Below are 26,740 nucleotides of genomic sequence, written 5' to 3'. Positions count from 1 at the left end.
GATGGACCACTCCGACTCGTCGGGTATCCAAAGACCCTGGGCATGCTTCCCCTTGCAATGTGTGCCCCAGCCCTTCAGGCTGGCATCTGTCACCACTAGGCACCAATCGGGGAGCGCCAGCGGCATTCCTCGCCGCAGCATGCTGTCTGAGAGCCACCACTCCATGTTGAGTCGGGCCGCAGGGAGCCAAGAGTCTGCATTGATAATCCTGAGATACTGGAGACCATCGCTGAAGCAGGGAATACTGCAGAGGTCTCAGGTGCGCTCTCGCCCAGGGCACCAAATCCAAGGTGGCCGTCATCGATCCCAACAGCTGGACAATGTCCCAAGCTCGCGGGTGAGAACAATCAGCCTGCTGTCCTTGGAGAACACCTGCTACAGGTATGTATCATTTGCTTTCTCCGAGGACAAGCAGGCTGCTTGTTCTCACGATTGGGGTATCCCTAGCTCTCAGGCTCACTCAAAACAAGAACCCAGGTGAATTGAACCTCGCAACGGTGAGGGCATAACAAAAATTGACCTACGAAGAACAACTAACAGAGTGCAGAATAAAATCGGGTCCTGGAGGGTGGAGTTGGATTCAAACCCCAAACAGATTCTGCAGCACCGACTGCCCAAACCGACTGTCGCGTCGGGTATCCTGCTGGAGGCAGTAATGAGATGTGAATGTATGGACAGATGACCACGTCGCAGCCTTGCAAATCTCTTCAATAGTGGCTGACTTCAAGTGGGCCACTGACGCTGCCATGGCTCTAACACTATGAGCCGTGACATGACCCTCAAGAGCCAGCCCAGCTTGGGCGTAAGTGAAGGAAATGCAATCTGCTAGCCAATTGGAGATGGTGCATTTCCCGACAGTGACCCCTTTCCTATTGGGGTCGAAAGAAATAAATAATTGGGCGGACTGTCTGTGGGGCTGTGTCCGCTCCAGATAGAAGGCCAACACTCGCTTGCAGTCCAATGTGTGCAACTGACGTTCAGCAAGGCGGGCATGTGGTCTGGGAAAGAATGTTGGCAAGACAATTGACTGGTTAAGATGGAACTCCGACACCACCTTTGGCAGGAACTTAGGGTGAGTGCGGAGGACTACTCTGTTATGATGAAATTTGGTATAAGGAGCATGACCTACCAGAGCTTGAAGCTCACTGACTCTACGAGCTGAAGTAACTGCCACCAAGGAAATGACCTTCCAGGTCAAGTACTTCAGATGGCAGGAATTCAGTGGCTCAAAAGGAGGTTTCATCAGCTGGGTGAGGACGACGTTGAGATCCCATAACACTGCAGGAGGCTTGACTGGGGGCCTTGACAAAAGCAAGCCTCTCATGAATCGAACGACTAAAGGCTCTCCAGAGATGGCTTTACCCTCTACACGATGATGGTAAGCACTAATCGCACTAAGGTGATTCCTTACTGAGTTGGTCTTGAAGATAGACTCTGATAAGTGCAGAAGGTATTCAAGCAGGTTCTGTGCAGGACAAGAACGAGGTTCTAGGGCCTTGCTCTCACACCAAACGACAAACCTCCTCCACTTGAAAAAGTAACTCTTTTTAGTGGAATCCTTTCTAGAGGCAAGCAAGACACGGAAGACACCCTCAGACAAACCCAACGAAACAAAATCTACGCCCTCAACATCCAGGCCGTGAGAGCCAGAGACTGAAGGTTGGGGTGCAGAAGCGCTCAGTCGTTCTGCGAAATGAGAGTCAGAAAACACTCCAATCTCCACGGTTCTTCAGAAGACAACTCCAGAAGTAGAGGGAACCAGATCTGATGGGGCCAAAAAGGCGCTATCAGAATCATGGTGCCGTGGTCTTGCTTGAGCTTCAGTAAGGTCTTCCCCACCAAAGGTATGGGAGGATAAGCATACAGGAGGCCGGTCCCCCAATGGAGGAGAAAGGCATCAGGCGCTAGTCTGCCGTATACCTGTAGTCTGGAACAAAACAGAGGCAGCTTGTGGTTGGCCTGGGAGGCGAAAAGGTCTACCGAGAGCGTGCCCCACTCTCGGAAGATCTTGCGTACCACTCTGGAATGGAGCGACCACTTATGCGGTTGCATGACTCTGCTCAGTCTGTCAGCCAGACTGTTGTTTACACCTGCCAGGTATGTGGCTTGGAGAAGCATGCCGAACTGGCAGGCCCAACGCCACATCCCGACGGCTTCCTGACACAGGGGGCGAGATCCGGTGCCCCCCTGCTTGTTGATGTAATACATTGCAACCTGATTGTCTGTCCGAATTTGGATGATTTGGCAGGACAGCCGATCTCTGAAGGCCTTCAGTGCGTTCCAGACCGCTCAGAGCACCAGGAGGTTGATCTGAAGATCTTGTTCCTGGAGGGACCACAGCCCCTGGGTGTGGAGCCCATCGACATGAGCTCCCCACCCCAGGCGAGATGCATCCTTCGTCAGCACCTTCGTGGGCTGCGGAATTTTGGAATGGACGTCCCAGAGTCAAATTGGTCCAAATGGTCCACCAGTGCAGCGAATTGTGGCAAGTGAGGGACAGGCGGATGACATCTTCTAGATTCCCGGTAGCTTGACACCACTGGGAAGCTAGGGTCCATTGAGCAGGTCTCATGTGAAGGCGGGCCATGGGAGTCACATGAACCGTGGAGGCCATATGATCCAGGAGTCTCAACATCTGCCGAGCTGTGACTTGCTGGGACGCTCTGGTCTGGGAAGCGAGGGACAGGAGGTTGTGGGCCCTCGCTTCGGGAAGAAAGGCCTGAGCCGTCTGTGAATTCAGCAGAGCTCCTATGAATTCCAGAGATTGGGCTGGCTGGAGATGGGACTTTGGGTAATTTATCACAAACCCCAGCAGCTCCAGGAGGTGAATAGTGCACTGCATGGACCGGAGAGCCCCTGCCTCCGAGGTGTTCTTGACAAGCCAATCGTCGAGATACGGGAACACGTGCACTCCCAGCTTGCATAGATACGCCGCGACCACCACGAGGCACTTCGTGAACACCCGTGGGGCAGAGGCGAGCCCAAAGGGCAGCACACAATACTGAAAGTGCCGTGTCCCCAGATGGAATCTGAGATACTGTCTGTGAGCTGGCAGTATCGGGATGTGAGTGTAAGCGTCCTTTAAATCCAGGGAACATAGCCAATCTTCTTTCTGAATCATTGGTAGAAGAGTGCCCAAGGAAAGCATCCTGAACTTCTCTTTGACCAGGTATTTGTTCAGGCCTCTCAGGTCTGGGATGGGGCGCATCCCCCCTGTTTTCTTTTCCACAAGGAAGTACCTGGAATAGAATCCCTGCCCTTCCTGCCCGGGTGGCACGGGCTCGACCGCATTGGCGCTGAGAAGGGCGGAGAGTTCCTCTGCAAGTACCTGCCTGTGATGGGAGCTGAAGGATTGAGCTCCCGGTGGGCAATTTGGTGGAATAGAGGCCAAATTCAGGGTGTGCCCACACCGCACTATTTGGAGAACCCACTGGTCGGAGGTTATCAGAGGCCACCTTTGGTGAAAAACTTTCAATCTCCCTCCGACCGGCAGGCCGTCCGGCACGGACACTTTGATGGCGGCTATGTTCCCATGGATCCAGTCAAAAGCCCGTCCCTGACTTTTGCTGTGGAGGCGCAGGGGGCTGCTTGGGCGCACGCTGTTGACGGGAACGAGCGCGCTGGGACTGTCCCTGTGCCTGAGGAGGCCTTTGGGCCGGCTGGGTGTACCTGTGCTTGTTGTAGGCGTAGGGCGCAGCCTGCTGGCCCGGGAAAAACGTCCACCTGCTGAGGTAGATGCTGAAGGCGCCCGGTGGGAGAGCTTGTCGAGAGTGGTTTCCCGCTGGTGTAGTTGGTCCACCAACTGCTCGACCTTCTCGCCAAAGATGTTATCCCCCCGGCAAGGGACATCCGCCAGTCGTTGCTGGGTGCGGTTGTCCAAGTCAGAGGCATGCAGCCAGGAGAGTCTGCGCATCACTGTACCTTGGGCCGCAGCTCGAGATGCCACATCACAGGTGTCATTGATACCCCTGGACAGGAACTTTCTGCACGCCTTCAGCTGCCTGACCACCTCCTGAAAGGGCCTGGACTGCTCCGGAGGGAGCTTGTCGACCAGGTCCGCCAGTTGCTTCACATTGTTCCGCATGTGAATGCTCGTGTAGAGCTAGTATGACTGGATGAGGGTCATGAGCATGGAAGATTGGTAGGCCTTCCTCCCAAACGAGTCCAGAGTGCGAGACTCCCGCCCCGGGGGCCCCGAGGCGGTATCCCTCGAACTCCGTGCTCTCTTGAGAGCAGAGTCCACGACCGCCGAGTCATGAGGCAATTGGAGCCGCATCAACTCTGGGTCAGAATGGATCCTGTATTGGGACTCCGCTTTCTTGGGGATGGTGGGGTCTTGAGGAGATTGTGCAATGGCACCGTGGAAGACTCTCTAGGTGGTGATGGATAGTCGAGGACCTCGAGCATCTCAGCCCTCAGCTCATCCACAGAGACCACGGGGAAGGGAATGCAAATAGACATGTCCCTGAAGAAGGAGGCAAAGGAGAGGCTCTCAGGAGGCGAGAGCTTCCTCTCCGGTGAAAAAGTGGGGTCGGAGGGAAGGCCCTCAGACTCCTCTGAGGAAAAATATCTGGGGTCCTCCTCCTCCCCCCACGAGGCCTCTTTCTCAGTGTCAGACATGAGCTCTTGCAGCTCAGACCTGAACCGGGCCCGTCTCGACTGGGAGGAACCATGTCCTCGATGATGGCGTCGAGCGGTGGACTCCCGCGCCGGTGGGGACGAAGCTCTCTCCATCGAAGTCGCTGGGGATTCCACCTGCATGGCGGTCGACACCGGTGCCGCAAGCGGCGTCGGAGGCCTCGGCATCGGGCTAGAGCACACCGGCGCCTCCATCAACGGCACCGGGGGCGCAAGCTCCCCCGGTGCTGGCAAAGCCTGGCGCATCAACCCTTCCAGAATCCCTGGAAGGATGGCTTGGAGGCACTCGTCAAGGCCCGCTGTCGGGAAAGGCAGGGGGGCCGGTGCGGGTGTCGGTGCCGGAAGCTGCTCGGGTCCAGGAGACAGTACCAAAGCACCCATGGACTGACGCAGCAACACCTCTTCGACCGAGGGGGAACGCTCCTCTCGGCACTGCCGCTTCCTCGGCGTCAAATAATCTCTGGAGGCTCCGGAGCTGGTAGTCCCGGGCGCCGTGGGCGACCGATGACAGTGCTTTTTGGTTTTCTTTCGGTGCCCGTCATCGGCGCTCGGCGGTAGAGATGAAGAGGAGGTAGAACCCCCCCGGCCTCGAGGGATCGGGTCTGACAGGGTTCAGTCCCGATGGCCCTGGGTAGAGGGAGTGGCCGGGGCCGATTGCCCGCGCAGCCACTCACCCCCGCCGTTGCCGGCAGACCGGCGGGCCAACGGTACCGGTACTGAAGATCCGGCCGTCGACACCAATGCCGTCGACATCGAGGGGCCGGCGCAAGTTCCAAAAAGACGGTCCCGAAGAACTTGCCTCGCCACCCGTGTCCGCTTCCACAAGCCGAGACACAAGGTGCACGTCTTGGTATTCTGCTCTGGCCCAAGGCACTGGAGGCACCAAGCGTGGGTATCGGTTTGCGAGATCTGCCGGCCGCACCGACCACACTTCTTGAATCCGCTCGGGACCTTCAAGGACATCGACGGAAAAATCACGTCAGCGAAGTCAAAGTCGTTGATGGTGGTGGTGAAAAGCACACCCGAAAAAGAAAATGACCGAGCGGCCAAAAGACCGCGAGGCGCCCCCGTGGCTAAAAGACGACAAGGGGACAAACTTTTCTTTTTTTTTTTTACAGAAGAAAGAAAAAATACGCGTTCGAAAAGAGAAAAAAACTCGCAGCTAGGCCGCAATCTGGTTTCCGGGGCTGACAGAGAGAGAGACGGTAACACGTCTCTCTCTAGCACGGAATAGAAAAAAACTGAGTGAGAACGGTCGCGCACGGGCGGGAAGACAGCCGCGCATGCGCGGTGGGCGTGCCCTGTGTGAGGGACCGCCCGCAAAGTTTTGTTCCGGTTGGTGGGGGCTGCCGTGGACGTCAACCCAGTCGTGAGAACAAGCAGCCTGCTTGTCCTTGGAGAACACCAAGTAAACCCTGGTGTAAATGCCTATGCCTAAATTAGGTGCAGACCGGGTGTATTCTATAACAATGTGCACAGATTTTAAAAACACCCACAACCCACCCATTCCACGCCCGTGCTCATGCCCTCTTTTCAACTATGTGACTTAGAATTTATGTGCAGCAGGTTATAGAATCTGCTTAAACAGTTCTGTGTATAAATTCTAATTAATGACAAATTAATGACAATAACTGCTTGTTAATTGGCAATTATCAGCGTTGATTGGCTTAATCAATTTGGTATGCACATTGTTATGCAATACACAGATTTCTGCGCTGAAATCTCAGCGCAATATATAGAATCCAGGGGTACATGGATAGATTATAAGCACATTAATTCACAATATGTCGAGGTCACGTGATGCTAGGCGACGGGGTGGACGCCGCTCGATAAAGCTCTGGGTCCCCTCGGGTAACAACTTCCCCTAGCGCCGTCGAAATCGATACAAACCCCAAAAAGAAAAGTAACAGCAGAAACCGGAATACTCACGCAATAAGTTGCTGTACAGCTAAGCGGCAAGCAGGTCGGAATGGCCGCGAAAACACCTCGGAGAGAGGGAGCCCGAAGCCGCGTGGGAGAAAACAAAATGGCGGAGGCCGGCGTGGTTGGCGAGTCCGTAAGCTCAGCTTGGGCGGCAGAAATAGCAGCCGAGGTCTCAGCACTGCTGGAAGTGTCGGTAGACAGAAAGCTTCAGAAAATATCAGACCAGCTTGGGCAGATGGATGATAAACTAGAAAGTCTGCGCACCGATTTAACGGGATTTCAACAGAGGGTGTCAGATGTAGAAGATCAGTGTCAGCAACATGAACTCCAACAAAATGAACTGAAAAATAGACTGGACAAGTTGGAAGCAAAAGTCGAAGATCTGGAGAACAGATCGCGGCGAAATAACCTAAGGCTGATCGGACTGCCAGAATCGATACGAGAGGTGGAATTGGCGGGATTTTTGGAATCATGGCTGCCCAAAGTGCTAAAGATGCCGAAGCTGGAGAAGGAGTTGAAAATAGAGAGAGCACACAGGCTGGGAAGAGCAGGACAGAGTGCAGAGAGACCGAGAGTGGTAATCTGTAAAATACTGAACTATGCGCATAAGCAAGAAATATTGAGGGAATGGAGATTAAAAGGAAAGATCTTATATGAAGACAGTAGTGTGCTCTGTTTTCAGGACTTTTCAACAGCAGTTGCAGCCCAGCGTAGACAATTTACTGAAGTATGCAAATGTCTCTACGCAAAAAAAGCCAGATTTGCTCTGATGTTTCCAGCAAAATTAAGAATACAGTATGAGGGCAGATGGCACGTTTTCAGCTCACACACAGAAGCTTCACAATTTGCCAATCAAATGCTGGAAAACGGGGGAGAAGAGAGTGAGCAGGCACAAGCGAGAGGTCAGAGGAATCCATGAAGAGAACAGCTTGCCAGGACAGGCTAAAATAACAGAAGAAGAAGACAGCGGGAGACACAGTGGAATACCCAGGGTCAAAGGGAACTTGGACTTACATCAAAGATGGATGATAAAAACTCTGAGATAAGTAGGGACATTGAAGAAAACCAGGCTGAGCATTCAGGATCATCAGCTGGGTAAAGTATAAAGAAGAGTTAACAGTTTGTAGTTGTTTATAAGGTTGATAAGATTTGTAAAAAGAAAAGGTTGGTTACAACAGTTAAAAGTTTATGAAGAGAACAGATCAGCCAAAACAGGCTAAAATAATAAAAGAAGAAGACAGTGGGAGAGACAGTGGAGCACCCGGAGTCAAAGGGAACTTGGACTTAAATCAAGATAGTTGATAAACATTCTGAGCCAAGCAGAGACATTACCGAAAATATGCTCGGAGACAAAGAGAGCTTGGACTTAAATCAAGATAGGTAATAAAAGCTCTAGCCAAGAAGAGACATTAGAGTATAATAAGCTGAGTGCTCAGGATCATAAGCTGAGTAAAGTAAAAAGAGGAGTTGAAAGTTTAAAATCGTTTATCAGGTTGATTATATCTGCTATTGGGAAATGTTGGTTAAATCTGTGACAAGCAAAAGAGACATAAAACAGGTAGCAAATTTGGGAAACAGTAGCACAACATGGAGGTCGGCGATGGGGGGACGAGGGGGGACAGGGGCGTGACCGGTTCTCTAGCGAGAACGGCAGCCTGGTCCTTCGGGAGCAGCAGGAAGGGAAGGGGACAGGGAAGGGAGGGAGGGAGGAGGGAGACAACAAGGGGTTTATATTTTTTGGCTCTTAAGTTTCCTTTTGTTTTAACCTTTTTTGCAGTTCATGTAACATTGAGAGGGCAAAGGCAGGAAATGGGTGGAGATGGCAAAGGGGGAGGCACCCAAGGGCTGGGGGGTGCATCCCCACCGATAAGAGATATGGAGCGAAGAAATGAAGATAAAAATGTGATATGGGGACGATTAAATTAGTCTCCTGGAATGTGGGGGGGATCTCATCACCCATCAAACGAACCAAAGTTTTGCAGGCCATGCAGCGGCACAAGGCAGACGTGGTCTTCCTCCAAGAAACACACTTAACAGCAGAGGAACATAGTAAATTTCAGAAAGGTTGGGTGGGGGAGGTGGTGGGGTCCCCGGCGAAGGGGAAAAAAGGGGGAGTGTTAATGTTGTTTAGAAAAGGATTGCAGATACAAATAAAGTCAGTCAGAAGAAGTGAGGAGGGCAGATATGTGCTGGCAGAAGTGGAATGTGGAAACAATAGGTACACTTTCTGTAATGTATACGCACCAAATACCTTTGATTACAAATTTTATAAGACACTAATAGAACTGCTGAGCCCCTTCCAGGAGAGCAATATAATACTTGGAGGAGATTTCAATCAGGTATATAACACCCAGATGGACAGGAGTAGCTCCGCGACCACACCACAGGGTAGTGAGGGCAGAGGCCTGCCCTTTCTCTGCTCGACTTTGGATTTAATCGATATATGGAGAGTACTCCACCCCACACATAGAGATTATACGCATGTATCCAGAGCGCACTTGACACAATCGCGCATTGATTACTTCTTAATTTCTAGGGGTCTCTTTACACATACACCAACAGCAGAAATAGGGCCATGTGAAATATCGGACCACTCACTCATATATATACAGATGCAGGTGTTTAGAAATTGGGGAGGAGGGAGTAATTGGAGATTCCCCTTTGAATTATACCGAGACCCACATTTTAAGGAATATATAGGGGGGAAGTGGAAGGAATTCGAGGAGCATAATAGGAGCCATCAACAGCAAACAAGTTTATATTGGGAAACAGCAAAAGTAGTAATGCGCGGGGAGATCATAGCATATAGGGCCCGAGCTAAGAAAATGAGGGATAAAGAAATCCTTCGTCTGGAAAAAGAGATTGTAGCTCGGAGGGTGCGATTCGGTGAGACAATAAAGGAGGAACAGAAAAGAGCACTATTAGCATCTCAAAGAGAGTTAAATGAATTACTACACCAGAGGGCAAGGAAATCACAAATGTACTATCAACACCAGCTCTTCCAGTATGGGAATAAGGCGGGAACTCTAATGAGCAGGTTAGTAAAGGGGCAGAGAGGGCCTAATAGGATCTTACAAATTAAAGATGGAAGAGGGCAGATAATCCGAGAGACAGAAGGGATCATCAGTAGATTCAGGGACTATTATAAGGCACTATATGAAAAACCGTCGGACATAATTCCGGATAGTGAGGTATATCTGGCAAATCAAGAGCTACCTAGGGTTTCAGAGCCGCAATTGGAAGCACTGAATAGACCTATAGAGGAAGGGGAGTTGATGTTGGCATTGCAGCAAAGTAAAATACATAAAGCGCCGGGACCAGACGGGTTTAGCATGGCCTTTTATAAACTAGTACAGGAACAAGTGACAAATCCATTAATTAACCTCTTTAATGAAATGATAACATCAGGCACTTTGTCAGATAGGCTAAATGAGGCGAAAGTAATAGTACTATTAAAACCCGGAAGGGATGAAAGGGAAGTGGGATCATATAGGCCAATATCTTTGTTGAACTGTGATATAAAAATCTATGCGAAGATATTGGCTAATAGGTTAGCAAAGGTGCTCCCAGATTTGGTAGCCTCCCCTCAGGTAGGTTTTGTAAAAGGCAGGTCAGTGGCAAGTAATATAAGAGCACTATTGGCTTCCTTAGAGACAGTGGAGGTGCAGAAAAGGCCTTCTGTGCTGGTTAGTTTTGACGCAGAGAAGGCCTTTGACCGAGTGGTATGGAACTTTATGTTTGAGGTCTTGCGGAAAATGGGGATAGAGGGGGCATTTAGGAGAGCGGTGGGGGCACTGTACTCTAACCCACAGGCCTACATGTGGATAAACGGGGAGAGGTCGGAATTGTTCCCAATTAGGAGAGGAACTAGACAGGGGTGTCCTCTGTCGCCTCTACTATTTGTCTTGGTTCTAGACCCTCTGATCAGAGAAATTAGTGACCATCCAGAGGTGACGGGGGTAAAGTGGGGCCCGCAAGGGTTCAAAGTCTCGGCCTTCGCAGATGACATTTTAGTACACCTTACCCAGCCCAAGCGTTCTTTAGAGGCTTTATTAGAGCTCTTCCAGGAGTATGGAGATTTTTCAGGTTTCAAGATTAACTACTCAAAATCCTTGGCATTGACGACTAAAGATAGTGTGAGAAGGCTATGGGGAGGCACATTTCCTTTGAAATGGGCAGTGGAGTCTCTTCGATATTTAGGAGTGCGGATCACTATGCATACAACAGCCCTATACCAGACCAATATAACCAGGCTAGTAGACGCTATGAAGGAACAACTAGGGAGGTGGAAAGCTTTACCACTTACTTTACATGGGAGGATACACTTATTTAGAATGGTTGAGTTCCCAAGGTGGCTCTATACTTTTCAGGTATTACCCTTGAAGCTAAAGAATAAAGACCTGAATCGGATACATAAATACGTAAGGAAATTCGTATGGAGGGATTCCAAGCCAAAGCTTCCCTTGAAGACATTAATGGGCTCGTGGAGGGAAGGGGGGATGGGTCTTCCAGACCTCCGTCGTTACAATCAAGCTTGTTTGTTGAGACACTTGGGCGATTGGTTGTTAGATAGGCAGGATTTTACGCCTAGGAGTTTGGAACAGGAATACTTTAAGCCATATCATATATATTATTTGCTGGAATGCCCTGGGACCGCTATACCTAGTCAGGTGGGCAACAGCGTGTTGCTAAGACCCATCAGAGAGATTTGGAAGGAATTAAATAGGAGTTGGGGGTTAGGGGCAGAGACATCAGATCTTTTGCCAATACAGGGTAACCCCCAATTTAAACCGGGCTCAGAAAATAAAGTGTTTCTTCGATGGGCAGAATTAGGTATTACAAGGTTAGAGCATGTCCTTGATTCTCAGGGAAAGTTATTGGGTCTGGGAGCCTTGGGAGTAGGTATAGATTACAGCCACACATTCGCATATGGGCAGCTAGCTCACTATGTTCGCTCATTGGATTCAGAACAGGTGGGTGGAAGACATGGGCGTAGAGTTAGAGAATTATATGGCTCCATCCCTGGGGAGAGGTTATCGGTCTCAGGGCTACAGAAAGCCCTATGGGAGTTGGGAGGAGGGAAGGAGACAGGCAAAATACAACAGAAGTGGGCGAGAGATTTGAAACAGCCTAATTTGCAAATTAACTTTCGGAAGCTAGTGTCACGAATACCCTCACTGTCAGGAAATGCAAATCTGAGAGAATGTCAATATAGAATTTTACACAGAGCATACATGGCCAAATCGCAGGTGTTCCATATGGGAGGGATCCCGGATCCTTTGTGCTCTAAGTGTCGGCAGGGAGAGGGCACGCTATTTCACTACTTATGGGACTGTTACAAAATAAAAAATTTTTGGAGGCAAATAGCTCAATATTTGGAAAAGGTGTTGCAGCATAAAATTCAGTTTTCCCCCTTGGGGGTCTTGTTAGATCAATATGAAACATTAGCAGTTCCGCAAAAAGGGGCTCGGCAGTTCATCCGCAAGGCTAGCATACTGGGAAAGAAGCTTATTATGAATGGCTGGATGACAGAGGAGCCGCCAGATTATTGGCACTGGAGAAACCGATTATATGACTTGCTTTTGCAGGAAAGAAGGGTGATGGGATCTTCCCCCAAGAGAAGAAAGGTGTTTTTGGGAATCTGGGAAATGTACATACAATCATTATCCTCAAGAGCCCGCAGTTTCCTGTTGAATAGACTGTAAAGAGGGAGATTTTTTTTTTTTTTTTTTTTTATTATTATAATATTTGTTCCTAGTGGGACCATAAGAGATTGGAATGAGGACGGTATTGAAAGAGGATGAATAGGTAATGGGAATTATGAATAAATGGAGAATTATGCATGGTCACAAATAAAATGTTGAACTATACAGCAGAGGGTTTAGGGAAGGGGAGGGGGGGCGGGGGGATAAAAGAAAAACTTCATTGACTGGAATGTTAGAAGATTTTATTTATTATTTTTTTTTTCTTCTTTTTAATTGATACTTGTACAATGTTAATGTGGAAGTTAATGTTGGTTTGCATTGCTCTTTCAGTCAATAAAAAAAGATTTAAACTAATTCACAATATGTCTCAGATGCAATTTTGTACAGGGACACAGCTAAAGCTGTCTTGCAGGGTGACATAACATAGCAGTATGAAGAAAAAACAGAGACCAGGTAATATTGCACTTAGAGCACCAGCTGATTCATTTACAGCAGAGCTGTGGTGTCGCCCCTACTCCCTCTCTTCAGACATGATTGCTAGCAACACAGGTGGCTTTGAATTAGCTATTACACCAAAAGGCTAGAAAGTCAGCTCTCTATTATCAATACTAATTATATAAATAAGGGAATACCACCAGTAGACTTCTAGCTCACTTAGCTAACCTTAAGAGAAACTCTTCTAGAGTTTTGACATTTAAAACTACTACTGCTAATTTGGTTATTACAGATAAACAAATTTGATCTTTAGAGATTACTATCAGAAACTTTACAGCGTTGATGACCGATACCACCAGACTCCTACTTGGAAAACCTTGAGTCCCCCATGTATCACCCACTCACAATCTGCCAAATTGGATCGACCCATCTGAGGCCAATGAAGTTCAATGGGCGATCCGCACAAGCTCTCTCTGGATACAGAGTGGAATTTTATAAATTACTACTACCGGATATTGCAGAGCCCATGACTGCTATGTTTAACAAGATCATAGCAGCTAAACAGCTGCCTGGGTCGCTGGAGTCGGCGCAGATAGTAGTATTCCCTAAGCTAGGGAAAGATCATTCACTACAGGAATCCTATAGACCTGTATCTTTGATCTGTTATGAGGCTAAATCACTTCACACAGTCTTATCCAATTGCCTAGCAAAAGTGATTCCATCTCTTATTGCTGAGCCCATGTAGACTTTATACGGGAGTGTAATGCGGTGACAAATATTCAGAAGATCTTAGCTACTTTACAGAGAGTGTGCAGTCCAGAGGGGAATCTTCCTTATTCATTTATTTTGATGCTAAGATAGCTTTTGATAGGGTGTGCTGGAAATTTTTAAGGTTTTAAGCAGATTGCTTGGGGATGCTATCCAGGCTTTATATCATCCACCAAAAGCCATGGTAGTATCAGTAAATGGAATCACATCTGAGCAATGTCCTTCTATGGAATAGGAACTGGTTATTGAACAAAAAACAAAGGGTAAGGTTAAATGGCTATTTTTCTCAACGGAGGAGGGTGAATAATGGAATGCCGCAGGAATCTATACTGGGACTGGTGCTATTTAACATAATTTATAAATGATCTGGAAAACAGAACCACAAGTGCGGTGATTACATTCACAGATGACACAAAACTATTCAAAGTTGTAAAAATGCATGTGAATTATGAAAAATTGCAGGAAGACCTTAGGAAACTGAAAGACTGGGCATCCAAATGGCAGATTAAACTTAATGTGGACAAATGCAAAGTGATACACGATGGAATAATAATCCGAATCATAGCTACCTGATGCTGGGGTCCACCTTAGGAGTCAGCACTCAAGGAAAAGATCTAGGTGCCATTGTAGACAATACACTGAAATCTTCTGCCCAGTGTGCGGTGGCGACCAAAAAAGCCAACAGGATGCTAGGAATTATTAGGAAAGGGATACAAAATAAGACCAAGAATATTATAATGTGTCTGTATCACTCTATGGTGCGACACCACCTTAAGTTTGCATTCAATTCTGGTCTCAAAAAAGATATAGCGGAATTAAAAAAGGTTCAAAGAAGAGCGACCAAAATGATAAAGAGGATGGAACTCCTCCCATATGAGGAAAGGCTAAAGAGGTTAGGACTCTTCAGCTTGGAAAGAGGCGACTGAGGGGGGATATGATTGATGTCTATAAAATCCTGAGTGGTGTAGAACAGATGAAAGTGAATCAAATTTTCACTCTTTCAAAAAGTACAAAGACCAGGGGATACTCAATTACATTACATGGAAATACTCGTTGCTGGAAACATACTCGCTGCGGTTAACATATCTGAGTATAAAAAAGGTTTGGACAAGATATTGGAGAAAAAGTCCATGGGGAAGGCACTGCTTGCCTTGGGTTTGGTAGCATGGAAGGTTACTGCTATTTGGGTTTCTGCCAGGTATTTGCGACCTGGAATGGCCACTGCTGGATGCAGGATATTGGGTTTGATGGAACATTGGTCTGAACCAGTATGGCTATTCTTATGTTCTCTCTCAATTTATCAGGACACGAGACAGGGCTGCCCCTTGTCTTCCCTGCTATTTGTGCTGACACTAGTGGCCAGGTGCACTAAACTTAACGAGCCAGCAACATGGTTTTTAAACTGGTTCTAGCCAGTTTAGTCTGCAAGTAGTAAACCAGGACATGCACAAAAGGGTTCTCCGAGCCATTTTTCTGTCACAGTAGCAGCTAACGAAAACGGAATGCAAATGCGCTAATTACTATTATAATGTGAATGTGATGCGAAGCATTACCGTTTCCAACCCCATACACAAAAGCAGTCCCTACTTTAACCGTGGAATTTTTTTTTTTTAATTTGTAAGAGGTCTTTATTAAGAGTTTAAAAAAATCCCTGTACAAAAGAAACTACTACTCAAAGAGCATCATACAAATGTTCATAGTTATGTCATCATACCCCTCTTTCTGTTGTTGTTGTTGTTGTTCTATTGTGATGACAATGTAATTCCAACTCCTCCAACATCAAACTATGACCCCGTGTTTTTTAAGTTTTGAAAAATTGATTAAGACAAGCTAACCCTCACCCTCCTCCCTTACTATGCCCAGTACTCCCTCCCCCTCCAACACTGACAATGTTTCAAGAAGGGCTCCCAGATTGCCTTCCACTTGGCCTCTGTATGACCTTGCACTGCCCGAAGTCTCTCCATTTCACATAAGAACCATAGCTTATTTAACCAGTTCGTCAAAGGTGGAATTTTAGGTGATTTCCAGCGAGCACTACTCTTGCCGCCACCATTGCTTGCCTGGTTAACAAAGCCTGAGATTTAGTAAGACCTGGTGGGTTTTTTTTTTTTTGGCAAAAATACAAAACTCAGGAGACCACTTAACAGGCCTTTTAAACCAATGTTGCAGTCTATTTTGTGTTGCTTTCCAATACCCTCGAATTTTATAACAAGTCCACCAGATATGGCCCATCGTACCCCTCTGCCCACAGCCACGCCAGCACAGTGGAGATACTCCAGGAAACATATGATGGAACCTAACCGGGATCAAATACCACTGAAAAGGCACTTTAACTATATTCTCCTGATATGGAACGGAATTTGAAACCTTAAACCAATTGTTCTCAAAGAAGTCACCCCCAGTTCCTGTTGCCACCGCTCTCTATTGGCATGGATAGGTTCCAACTTGCCACATAGGAAGGAATACAAACAAGTAATAAGACCCCTGGTAGTTTTAGAATCTTCATAAAGGTATTCAATAAACGCATCTTCCCTTGTTATGGAGGCCTGGATCTCCCTTAAACTAAGAAAATGTCTCAATTGACAATTAGCAAACAACTCATTTGGTAAAATAGCATAGTTTTCCTTCAAAGATTCAAAGGAGAGCAAATTGCCCCTCCTCATATAACTGACCACATGATACCAGACCCAAAGACCCCCAGTGATGGAAACGACCAGCAGAAACACCAGGAGGAAAGAGAAGATTATTCGCTATCGGCGATAGTTTAGATGACACTGCGTCCGGCCTAGCAAACAGAAAAGGAATGCAGGAGCGACTCCAAAACCTGGCTAGATATTCCAATACCAAGAGCCTCTGACTTGCTCACATTTTACGGGAAGTGTTGACCTGCCAGTTCTTCATTATCGCAAGTAGAAGAAGGGGAGAAACAAGGCAGGGAAGATGGAGCACAAAAAAAAAAGTATACCAGCTTACATGCAGCTTATTTGCGTGTATGAGAGCCATGCCATGTGTTTCTTTTTCAAATTACATTTTACTGGCAAGAAACGGGGGGTGGGGGGGGGGGGGCAGTAACGAAATGTAAAGCATAAAAGTAATGGTGACTTCCCAAAAAAGTTCAGTAAGAAGAGACCTCCAGAAGAAAGAAACACCAGAGGATCTGCAGGTGAACAGAACGCTCGGAAGAGCCAGAGACTGATTTTCCTAACAAGGCTGCGTGCCTTGTAACCAACTGACAAGGTCTGCTCAGCTACAACATCAGGCCTTATCTAACACTGTACCATTTGCATCCAGAATTCAACTCTCTGACCTTATTCCTGGACTGGGAGGCTTGCTGAGGTTTTCATTTCAAGACTGAGGAACTCCACTTCTCTACCATTGGGAGTCTGTGACAGACGGCAAGGTGAGATAACAGGATACATTCCTATGGTCATGGGGATAATTAGTCCTTCATTTGTCTGAGACAGATAGGTTTACGTCAGGACTTCTGGCCTGTGTATTCAGCTGATCACTGTATTTTGCATAAGACGTGTAATAAGTTCTTATAAGAATTATTAGGATTTCAAGATAACACAACCCAGAACAATCACTCCTTTAGTTAGTTCGTTAGGATAATCATGTTGTATTATCTATCTGGTGATAATCTATTTTTAAAGCAAGTTATTCCTGTATTTTGCTTCAGTACTGTGTATGTATTTTTTTTCTTTATATAATAAATCAAACCTATAAATGGCAAGTGACCGACTCACCTGCAAATGCGCAGTAGAGACTTCCCTCTCTGTCCCGCCCCCGCGTCAAGACGTGATGACGGGGAAAGGGGGCGGGACAGAGAGGGAAACTGCGCTGAAGGGGAGGGAGGGAACCGCTGACGTCGCTACCGCTCCCCCCCCCCAAGGTAGCCGCTACCGCCCCCCCACCCCCGGAGTCGCCACCACCCCCCCCCCCCTTCACCCGGCCCGGGCCCTCTCTTCGTTATTCAACTTACAGCAGCGCCGAAACAGCAGCAAGCAGCTCAGCTTCAGCTCCCGTCGGCCTTCCTTCCCTGCCTGTGCCCCGCCCTCGCCGACGTGACGTCACACGAGGGCGAGGCACAGGCAGTGAAGGAAGGCCAACGGGAGCTGCTGCTGCTGCTGTTTTGCCGCTGCTGTAAGTTGAATAACGAAGAGAGGGCCCGGGCCGGGTGGAGGGATGGCGGCAACTCGGGGGGGGGGGGTACGGTAGCGGTGGCGACCTCGCGGGGAGGGGGAAGGAAAACCCCAATATCAGCCCGTTTTTACGGGCTCAACGGCTTGTAATAATATATTCCATCTGTGGCATGGTTTCTTTTACAACAGCTAACTTGTCATTCAGGCTATAGAGGTACACCTCCCTAGACACAAGTCATAGTATTGCTATCTGGTAATGTTCTCTGATATATAAGTACCTCTAGCATGCCTACATTTCTACTTTGAAAGATGTTTTGCCCATAGTAATAGAGAGACAAAACTATGAAGGGGCTGTGTTAGCACTGCTGCGCAGCTTAGTAAGCAGGGGGGGAGGGCAAAGTTGTTTACAAATCCAGCAAAATAAACGGAACATTAATGAAAGACAAAAAAAAAAAAAAAAAGCAAGACTCAGCCCAACAATAAAGCCTCAAAATACTATGAAAGGAACAAAAAAAGCATATAAACAACACAAACACGTAAAGAGTGATGCAAGCCTCACAGATTCAAACAGAGAAAAATACTTGCTTGAAGAGCCAGGTCAAGTGCACGTTTAAACTTAGCGTGCAAAATCACTAGCAAGTCGGGAAGACGATGATTCCAGAGAAGTAGAGTGGCACAACAAAATGCTCTCTCACTGGAGCCATCAAGCCTTATGTGAGAAGCGTTGGGAATAACCAAAAGGTTAGAGCTTGTAGACCTGAGAGACTAGGAGGGACAATAAGGCATTTAGGGGCCCTTTTACTAAGCTGCAGTAAAAGTGTTCTTATACTGTATTGTTAATTTAAGACTCATAGAAAACTTGAGAATTAGGAAAAGCTAATACATATTTTAATTTCAGATTTAAATTTTCCTCATGTTAAAATTACTTCTGCTAAGAATATTCTACAGTTTTTTTTTAAATAAAAGGTTCCCCCTTCTTCAAAAGATGTATTTTCTGCCTCAGGCTGCCAGGGCGGAGTTGCAAAGTTGAATAGCCCTTGATGTTTCAGCTATTTTGGAAACATATTTTAGTGATGGTAATTTGTTTTCTAAATTACCCTTTTGGTTTCTTTTGCATTTCTACAAGACAAAGAGGCAATGTTGAAGTTATATTACAGATGAACTGTACCTTTTTTTTTCCAGGAGGTAAAGCGCAAATATTTCCAAATTAACTCAAACTGAGACCAACCAAAACCAGAACTTTGTTTCACTTGAAACTGAATCTGTAGCCAACATTGGCCACTTGGTTAGGGATGAAACCAAAAACAAAATTAGTCCCCCACCTATCAGCAGCAAACCTCCTTTGGGGCCCACCATGTCCTTGGTGGCTAGAGGGGACAAAAGAAATCACTGCTCCCTCCTGACAGTGCTGGCTCTGATCTCAAAAGGGCTGGAGGTCCAGGAAGCCATTCTGACAACACAGCAGCCAGCATGGGGAAGAGTAACATAGTAGATGACGGCAGAAAAAGACCTGCACGGTCCATCCAGTCTGCCCAACAAGATAACTCATATTTGCTGCTTTTTGTGTATACCCTACTTTGATTTGTACCTGTGCTCTTCAGGGCACAGACCATATAAGTCTGCCCAGCACTATCCCCGCCTCCCAACAACTGGCTCTGGCACAGACCGTATAAGTCTGCCCAGCACTATCCTCACCTCCCAACCACCAGCCCTGCCTCCCAACCACCGGCTCGGACACAGACCGTACAAGTCTGTCCAGCACTATCCCTGCCTCCCAACAACTAGTCCCGCTGCCCACCACCGGCTCTGGCACAGACCGTATAAGTCTGCCCAGCACTATCCCCGCCTCCCAACCACCGGCCCCACCTCCCGATCTTGACTAAGCTCCTGAGGATCCATTCCTTCGGCACAGGATTCCTTCATGCTTATCCCACGCATGTTTGAATTCCGTTACCGTTTTCATTTCCACCACCTCCCGCGGGAGGGCATTCCAAGCATCCACTACTCTCTCCGTGAAAAAATACTTCCTGACATTTTTCTTGAGTCTGCCCCCCCCCTTCATTCTCATTTCATGTCCTCTCGTTCTACCACCTTCCCATCTCCGGAAAAGGTTTGTTTGCAGATTAATACCTTTCAAATATTTGAACGTTTGTATCCTATCACCCCTGTTTCCAGAGTATACATGTTTAGTTCAGCAATCTCTCCTCATACGTCTTGTAACACAAATCCCATACCATTCTCATAGCTTTTCTTTGCACCGCTTCAATTCTTTTTACATCCTTAACAAGATACTGTTGTTCCTACCCCTCACTCCCCCCTTCCCCCCAAGCCATCAACACCATAGACCTTCTAGTCAAGAGAGGAAGGAAGAGGAGGGAGTGGGAGCTATGCAGCACAGTCTTGGTTTCAGCAGAAACTGAAATATGGCTGATCACAAATTTCAGGCCTAATTTTTACACCAAACCAAAAAGTCTATTAACCTCTAACACAGACCAAAATTCAAAATTTTCTTAAGATGAACGTTTGGTCTGCAAGAGTCACCTTTCAGTTGCTATTTCCTTTGTTTTCAGAATAAGCACTATGTTCTAAGCCATCTCAGTCGAGATTTTCTCCGGAAGCAAACAAGATTTTTAAGTGACTGACTGCTTGACTCTTTAGTTTATTCCGTGTCATTTATTTTACACATTGTGACATTACCTACTCTTTTTCTTTCATCTCTCCAGACACACACGTTTTTCTTTTTAATCCATAAGGACTCTGTGGGCAATAAACTGTATTTTTAGTTTCTTGTAAGAAAACGTGTACCCGTCACTTGTAAATTACTTTCAAAATGTATTATTTGATTTGCACATATTTCAAAAGCAACTTTTAAAAAAAGTGATGCGCATATAATCTACAGCACGTTTTCGTACACAAACGTCTAATAAGCAAAGCTAAATCATAATATGGTCATCATACTTCCTGTGAAGATCCAGCTTAAACAAAGCTCAACCAGATCTATAGTGAGTTTTCCCCCACTACCACAAGACATCCAGTACCGAAAGTAAAGACTGGGTTGTCTGTAGGGAACAACCCCGTACGCACTACCTGCGGCCTCCACATTAGGCACATGAGGCGGCAGGATTTGCATAGCCGCCGGCTACTCTCCACAGCACACTCACCGGCCGAGAAAGGAGCCTGCCCAGCTCGCTCGTGCTGCAGCTCTTCTCACTCTCCGGAACGAGGCTCTTCAGTGCCGAAAGACTGAACTCAAAGTTCTCCATGGTGCCCACGGCCGCCGGGAACGAGACTCAGCCGGATACCAAGGGAAAAAAGTAACGCTCTGCGGCAAAAAGCCGCCGCCCCTGCTCCAAACCCACTCTCTCCTCTGCAGAGAAGTACAGTTATACACACACACACCTGTGCACGTGGGCACACACACCCTCACTATCTATCTACACTGCCACACCGCGGCGTGCCGCTTCGCATTCGCAACTTCCGACTTCCCCCTTGCGTCATTCGAACGCGACTCGGGAAAGGCGAACGCGCAAGTGCAGATTGCCCTGGCTGCCGCTTCTTCTGAGACTGAGAGGGTAGGTCAGGAGCGAGGAGTGGGGCGACTCAAGGAGAATAGATTGAGATTCGAGAACAGGAGACGGCATGAACCAGGCAGCCTATCTAGACAGCCATTATGTACGCTGAAGCCAGTAGGCGGAGCTTGCCGCCACATTGGTTCACCCAAAAGAATAGCAAACGAACGCTATTGAAAAGAATAGCAAAAGCTTATTAGAAATAGTAACAGATTGCCTATGCGTGGTCTCTGTAAAAAGTCTAAAGCTGTGCTAGTTTAATAGTCTAAAAGGTGGAGGATAAACAAATTTTATTTTATTTTATTTGACAGCTTTTTCATTTATTTTCAAACTTCACATGTCTAGATATATATCATTAAGTCAAGTTTAATATCACTAAAACAGCATGATACAATTATTGTAGCTGCTAGACACAGCAGTAATACATTCTCTGTATTTTGTGCTCATTTTTCTACACTGTTCTATAGAATACAGTAATACATGGCCAAATTTAAATTAGGATATCCTGTTTCCTGATGGGTTCACATGTTAACTGTTGTGATCTGTTTTGGGAAGCCTGGTGTTATAAATATGGAACACATTAAAATTAAATGGATGCAAAGGGACCTAGAGCTGAAGAAACAATTCTTGAAAGTGTGACAGGCATACTTGATCACTCTGTCCATGAGAGTCCATTCTACATTTTTTAATACATTGGAGGTGTAACCTTGCAATACTGGCATATTTCAGATTCCATGATTAAGAACTGTAAGGGTGAATAATGGATATCAGGATTGGTTGGGGGAACATTATATAAATCTTCTGTTGTACTCACATTACAGAATTGGTTTGTGTTGTAGATTTGCATATGTGTATATGCTTGCTGGTTGTATCTTTTGCTGACTTCAATAGAGGAGTGTGGTAGCCGTGTTAGTCCACTCTTAAGGTTATCAATAGAAATCAAACAAAATAAAACATGGAAAAGAAAATAAGATGATACCTTTTTTATTGGACATAACTTAATACATTTCTTGATTAGCTTTCAAAGGTTGCCCTTCTTCGTCAGATCGGAAATAAGCAAATGTGCTAGCTGACAGTGTATATAAGTTAAAACATTCAAGCATTACTATGACAGTCTGACACCTGTCAGACTGTCATAGTAATGCTTTAATGTTTTCACTTATATACACTGTCAGCTAGCACATTTGCTTATTTCCGATCTGATGAAGAAGGGCAACCTTTGAAAGCTAATCAAGAAATGTATTAAGTTATGTCCAATAAAAAGGTATCATCTTATTTTCTTTTCCATGTTTTATTTTGTTTGATTTCTATTGGTGACTTCAATAAAATATATTTAAATTAAAATTAAATTGGAGTAAAATTAAACTCTCTTTTCATTGGGTACATAGAATCACATCTCCATCTCATCTGATTTGTAGAAGTTTACATTTTAGATACACAAATCATTATTCTGTTTTGAGCATGTTTCAGGGACAAGTGGTTTTATAAGTCAAAATAAAAATAAGTATTTTGTTTCTAAGGGGAGTCACGTGACACGTTCCACGCAGCCTAGCATCCTTCTGGCCACAGCTGTCGCCTTGTCGCATTGTTTCTTCACCTTCAGATCCTCCAACACCAACACTCAGGAGAAAGACCTTGGGGTGTTGGTGTCGGAGATCTGAAGGTGAAGAAACAAAGTGACAAGGCGATGGCCATGACCAAAAGGATGCTAGGCTGCGTAGAGAGGAGCATAACTAGCAGAAGAAAGGAGGTGTTGATGCCCCTCTACAAGTCATTGGCCCACTTGGAGTATTGTGTTCAGTTTTGGAGGCCGTATCTTGCTAAAGATGTAAAAAGACTGGAAGTGGTGCAAAGAAAAGCTACGAAAATGGTATGGGATTTGCGTTACAAACTGTACAAGGAGAGACTTGCTGACCTGAACTACTACTACTACTAATAGACAAAAAATAAATAAAGTAAGCAAATCAAATCAATTAATGTGAACGGGAAGGAAGAGAGGAGGGGGTAGGTGGAGGCGAGTGGTTACAAGTGGTTACGAGTCAAAAGCAATGTCAAAGAGGTGGGTTTTCAGTCTAGATTTAAAGGTGGCCAAGGATGGGGCAAGACGTAGGGGCTCAGGAAGTTATTCCAGGCGTAGGGTGCAGCGAGACAGAAGGCGCGAAGTCTGGAGTTGGCAGTAGTGGAGAAGGGAACAGATAAGAAGGATTTATCCATGGAGCGGAGTGCACGGGAAGGGGTGTAGGGAAGGACGAGTGTGGAGAGATACTGGGGAGCAGCAGAGTGAGTACATTTATAGGTTAGTAGAAGAAGTTTGAACAGGATGCGAAAACGGATAGGGAGCCAGTGAAGGGTCTTGAGGAGAGGGGTAGTATGAGTAAAGCGACCCTGGCGGAAGATGAGACGGGCAGCAGAGTTTTGAACTGACTGGAGAGGGGAGAGGTGACTAAGTGGGAGGCCAGCAAGAAGCAGATTGCAGTAGTCTAAACGAGAGGTGACAAGGGTGTGGATGAGGGTTTTGGTAGAGTGCTCGGAAAGAAAGGGGCGGATTTTACGGATGTTGTAAAGAAAGAAACGACAGGTCTTGGCGGTCTGCTGGATATGAGCAGAGAAGGAGAGAGAAGAGTCAAAGATGACCCCAAGGTTTCGAGCTGAGGAGACAGGGAGAATGAGAGAGCCATCAACAGAAATAGAAAATGGGGGGAGCGGGGAGGTGGGTTTGGGGGGGAAAATGAGAAGTATACCTTGGAGGAAAGGAGAAACAGGGGTGATATGATACAGATGTTCAAATATTTTAAAGGTATTAATACACAAACGAACCTTTTCCGGAGACGGGAAGGTGGTAGAACTAGAGGACATGAATTGAGGTTGAAGGGGGGCAGACTCAGGACTAATGTCAGGAAGTATTTTTTCACAGAGAGGGTGGTGGATGCTTGGAATGCCCTCCCGCGGGAGGTGGTGGAGATGAAAACGGTAACGGAATTCAAACATGCGCGGGATATACATAAAGGAATCCTGTGCAGAAGGAATGGATCCTCAGAAGCTTAGCCCAAATTGGGTGGCAGAGCAGGTGGGGGGAAGAGAGGTTGGTGGTTGGGAGGCGAGGATAGTGGAGGGCAGACTTATACTTAATGGAATTAAAACATGCATGGGATAAACACAAAGGAATCCTGTTTAGAATGAATGGTTCCGTGGAATCTTAGCGGAGATTGGGTAGCGATGCCAGTAATTGGAAACAAAACAGGAGCTTGGCAGACTTCTACGGTCTACACCCTGATCATGACTGAATAGATAGGGATGGGCTGGAGTGTAAATTTTAAGGGGCTTCGATGTTAGCTTCAGAACTTAGTACAAGAACAGTACTGGGCAGACTTCTACGGTCTGTGCCATGAGAAAGGCAAGGACAAATCAAACTCGGGTATATATATAAAGTAGCACATACCATGTAAAATTAGTTTATCTTGTTGGGCAGACTGGATAGACCATACAGGTCTTTATCTGCCATCATTTACTATGTTACTATATTACTATGATGGACGCTTGATTGAGCAATTTCCCTGTGGCGATTGACTAATTACAGCTTTTTCAGACTACCAAATTACGGTATTGCCTCCTACAAAATATTTTCTGTTCACAGAGTTGTATGCCTGCAAAATCTACTAAAAATTAGCATTATTATTCTATTTCTTCTGCAATTAAGCACTCTAAATCAGATCCTCTGATGCCTGAAAAATGTGCCCTACCTCTGGACTCACCTCTACAACATAAGTGCATAAGTGTTGCCATACTGGGACAGACTGAAAGTCCATCAAGCCCAGCATCCTGTTTCCAACAGTGGCCAATCCGGGTCACAAGTACTGGCAAGATCCCAAAATAGTACAATACATTTTATACTGCTTATCCCAGAAATAAGCAGTGTTTTTTTCCAAGTCCATTTTAATAATGCCCTCCTAATCAGTGGCTATCTACCCTTCCAGAAATCACTAAAAACCCATCTGTTCAAAGTAGCCTATCCTAACGACCCAAACTAACATTATGAATCCTACTACCCATCACATATCCAGGAGGCAATGACCTTGACTATCTTTCCAACCAAAATTCCATCCACTTATCCTGTACCTATCCCCCTCCCGCCTCTTCTACCCTTGTTTACACCTTTCCTACTCCTTCACCCGTCCTTCTCTACCTACCTATCACTGTTGTTATTCTGTTATATTTAACTTTTATTTTCTTATCAAAATCCTATAATCCTTATTACTATGTAAGCCGCATTGAACCTGCTTTGAGTGGGAAAGTGCGGGGTACAAATGTAATAATAAATAAATAAATAAATAATTACTTACAGACTTTTCTTTTAGGAAGCCATCCAAACCTTTTTTAAACCCCGCTATGTTAACTGCTTTTACCACATTCTCTGGCAACAAATTCCATAGTTATTACACGTTGAGTGAATAAATATTTTCTCCGATTCATTTTAAATTTACTACTTTGTAGCTTCATCGCGTGCCCCTAGTCTTAGTATTTTTTAGAAAGAGTAAACAAGCAATTCATGTCTACCCATTCCACTCCACTCCAGCAGTCTTCTCTTGCAGATGATATTACACTTCTCAGGGATATGATGCAAAAACAAAACTTTCTGCTATGGCTGAGATAACATCTGATATTTCTGAAATATCCAAGTCAAGTTTCAGGATGAGTGAGCCCTTGGACAGTGGTGGAACAACAGTGCCTGCCCGCCCAAAGGATCAGACAGACTGTGGCAAATGGTGGACAAGTCCCTGCAGAAGGGATTACTCCAGTAGAGGTGCTGAGGGAAACACGAAGCTGTACCCAGAAATGGAAGACTGTGCTGGTGCTGGAGCTGGAAGCAGGAGCTGTGCTGGAAGCTGAGGCTTTGCTGGACCTGGATTGGAAGCAGGAGCTGTGCTTAAAGCAGGAGTTGTGCTGGAAGCTGAGGCTGTGCTGGAGCTGGAACCAAGTCTAGAAGCAGGAGTTGTGCTGGAAGCTGAAGCTGTGCTGGAGCTGGAACCAAGACTATAAGTTGAAGTTTGTGCTGGAAGCTGTAACTAGGGCTGGAACTGAGTTGGAAGCTGAAACAAAGTCTGGAAACTAAAGCTGAGCTGGAAGCTGGAACCAAGGCTGGAAGCTGACAGTGCGAAGATCACTGGAAGCAGGATGACCTGTTGCAAGACAAAGAGGCAGACAGCAGCGACTGCAGAAGAAGGCCTACGTTGATGATGTCAGTGAGGGGCTGAACTGCTATGGATTTACAGCCTGCCTCACTAACACAGACTACCCAATAATTACTGTGGATTATTTTGGATTCGTATCAAGTAAATAAGACCTTTATTAGAGGAGCTAAATTCTACAATGATTAAGGTATATACAATGGTTAGCACATATACAATGATTAGCTCTATACACACAATGATTAGCTGTATAAACAATCATTACATCACTGGTCTCTACATCTAAGCAATGCAAAGAGTTCTTAGACCAGGAAAAGAAGCAATACATACACTATACATAAAATCACTGGTCCTTACATCATCCAGGCTTTTAA

General features: G+C 46.2%; 1 protein-coding gene across 1 annotated transcript in view; it reads right to left on the bottom strand.

The window, feature by feature from the left end:
- The window catches only part of MDN1 (midasin AAA ATPase 1), a 548,987-nt gene extending 528,024 nt beyond the window's left edge, over positions 1 to 20,963 (bottom strand). The window contains exon 1 of the mRNA XM_030199093.1: positions 20,773 to 20,963. Coding sequence (XP_030054953.1) covers positions 20,773 to 20,874 — 102 coding nt within the window. The 5' untranslated portion in view covers positions 20,875 to 20,963. The remainder of the gene's footprint in view (positions 1 to 20,772) is intronic.
- Positions 20,964 to 26,740: the final 5,777 nt, after the last annotated feature.

This window comes from Microcaecilia unicolor, chromosome 3, assembly GCF_901765095.1.
Source record: "Microcaecilia unicolor chromosome 3, aMicUni1.1, whole genome shotgun sequence".
NCBI lineage: Eukaryota > Metazoa > Chordata > Amphibia > Gymnophiona > Siphonopidae > Microcaecilia > Microcaecilia unicolor.
Note: the sequence above shows the minus strand (reverse complement) of the source record. Positions and strands in the feature narration are given on the sequence as shown.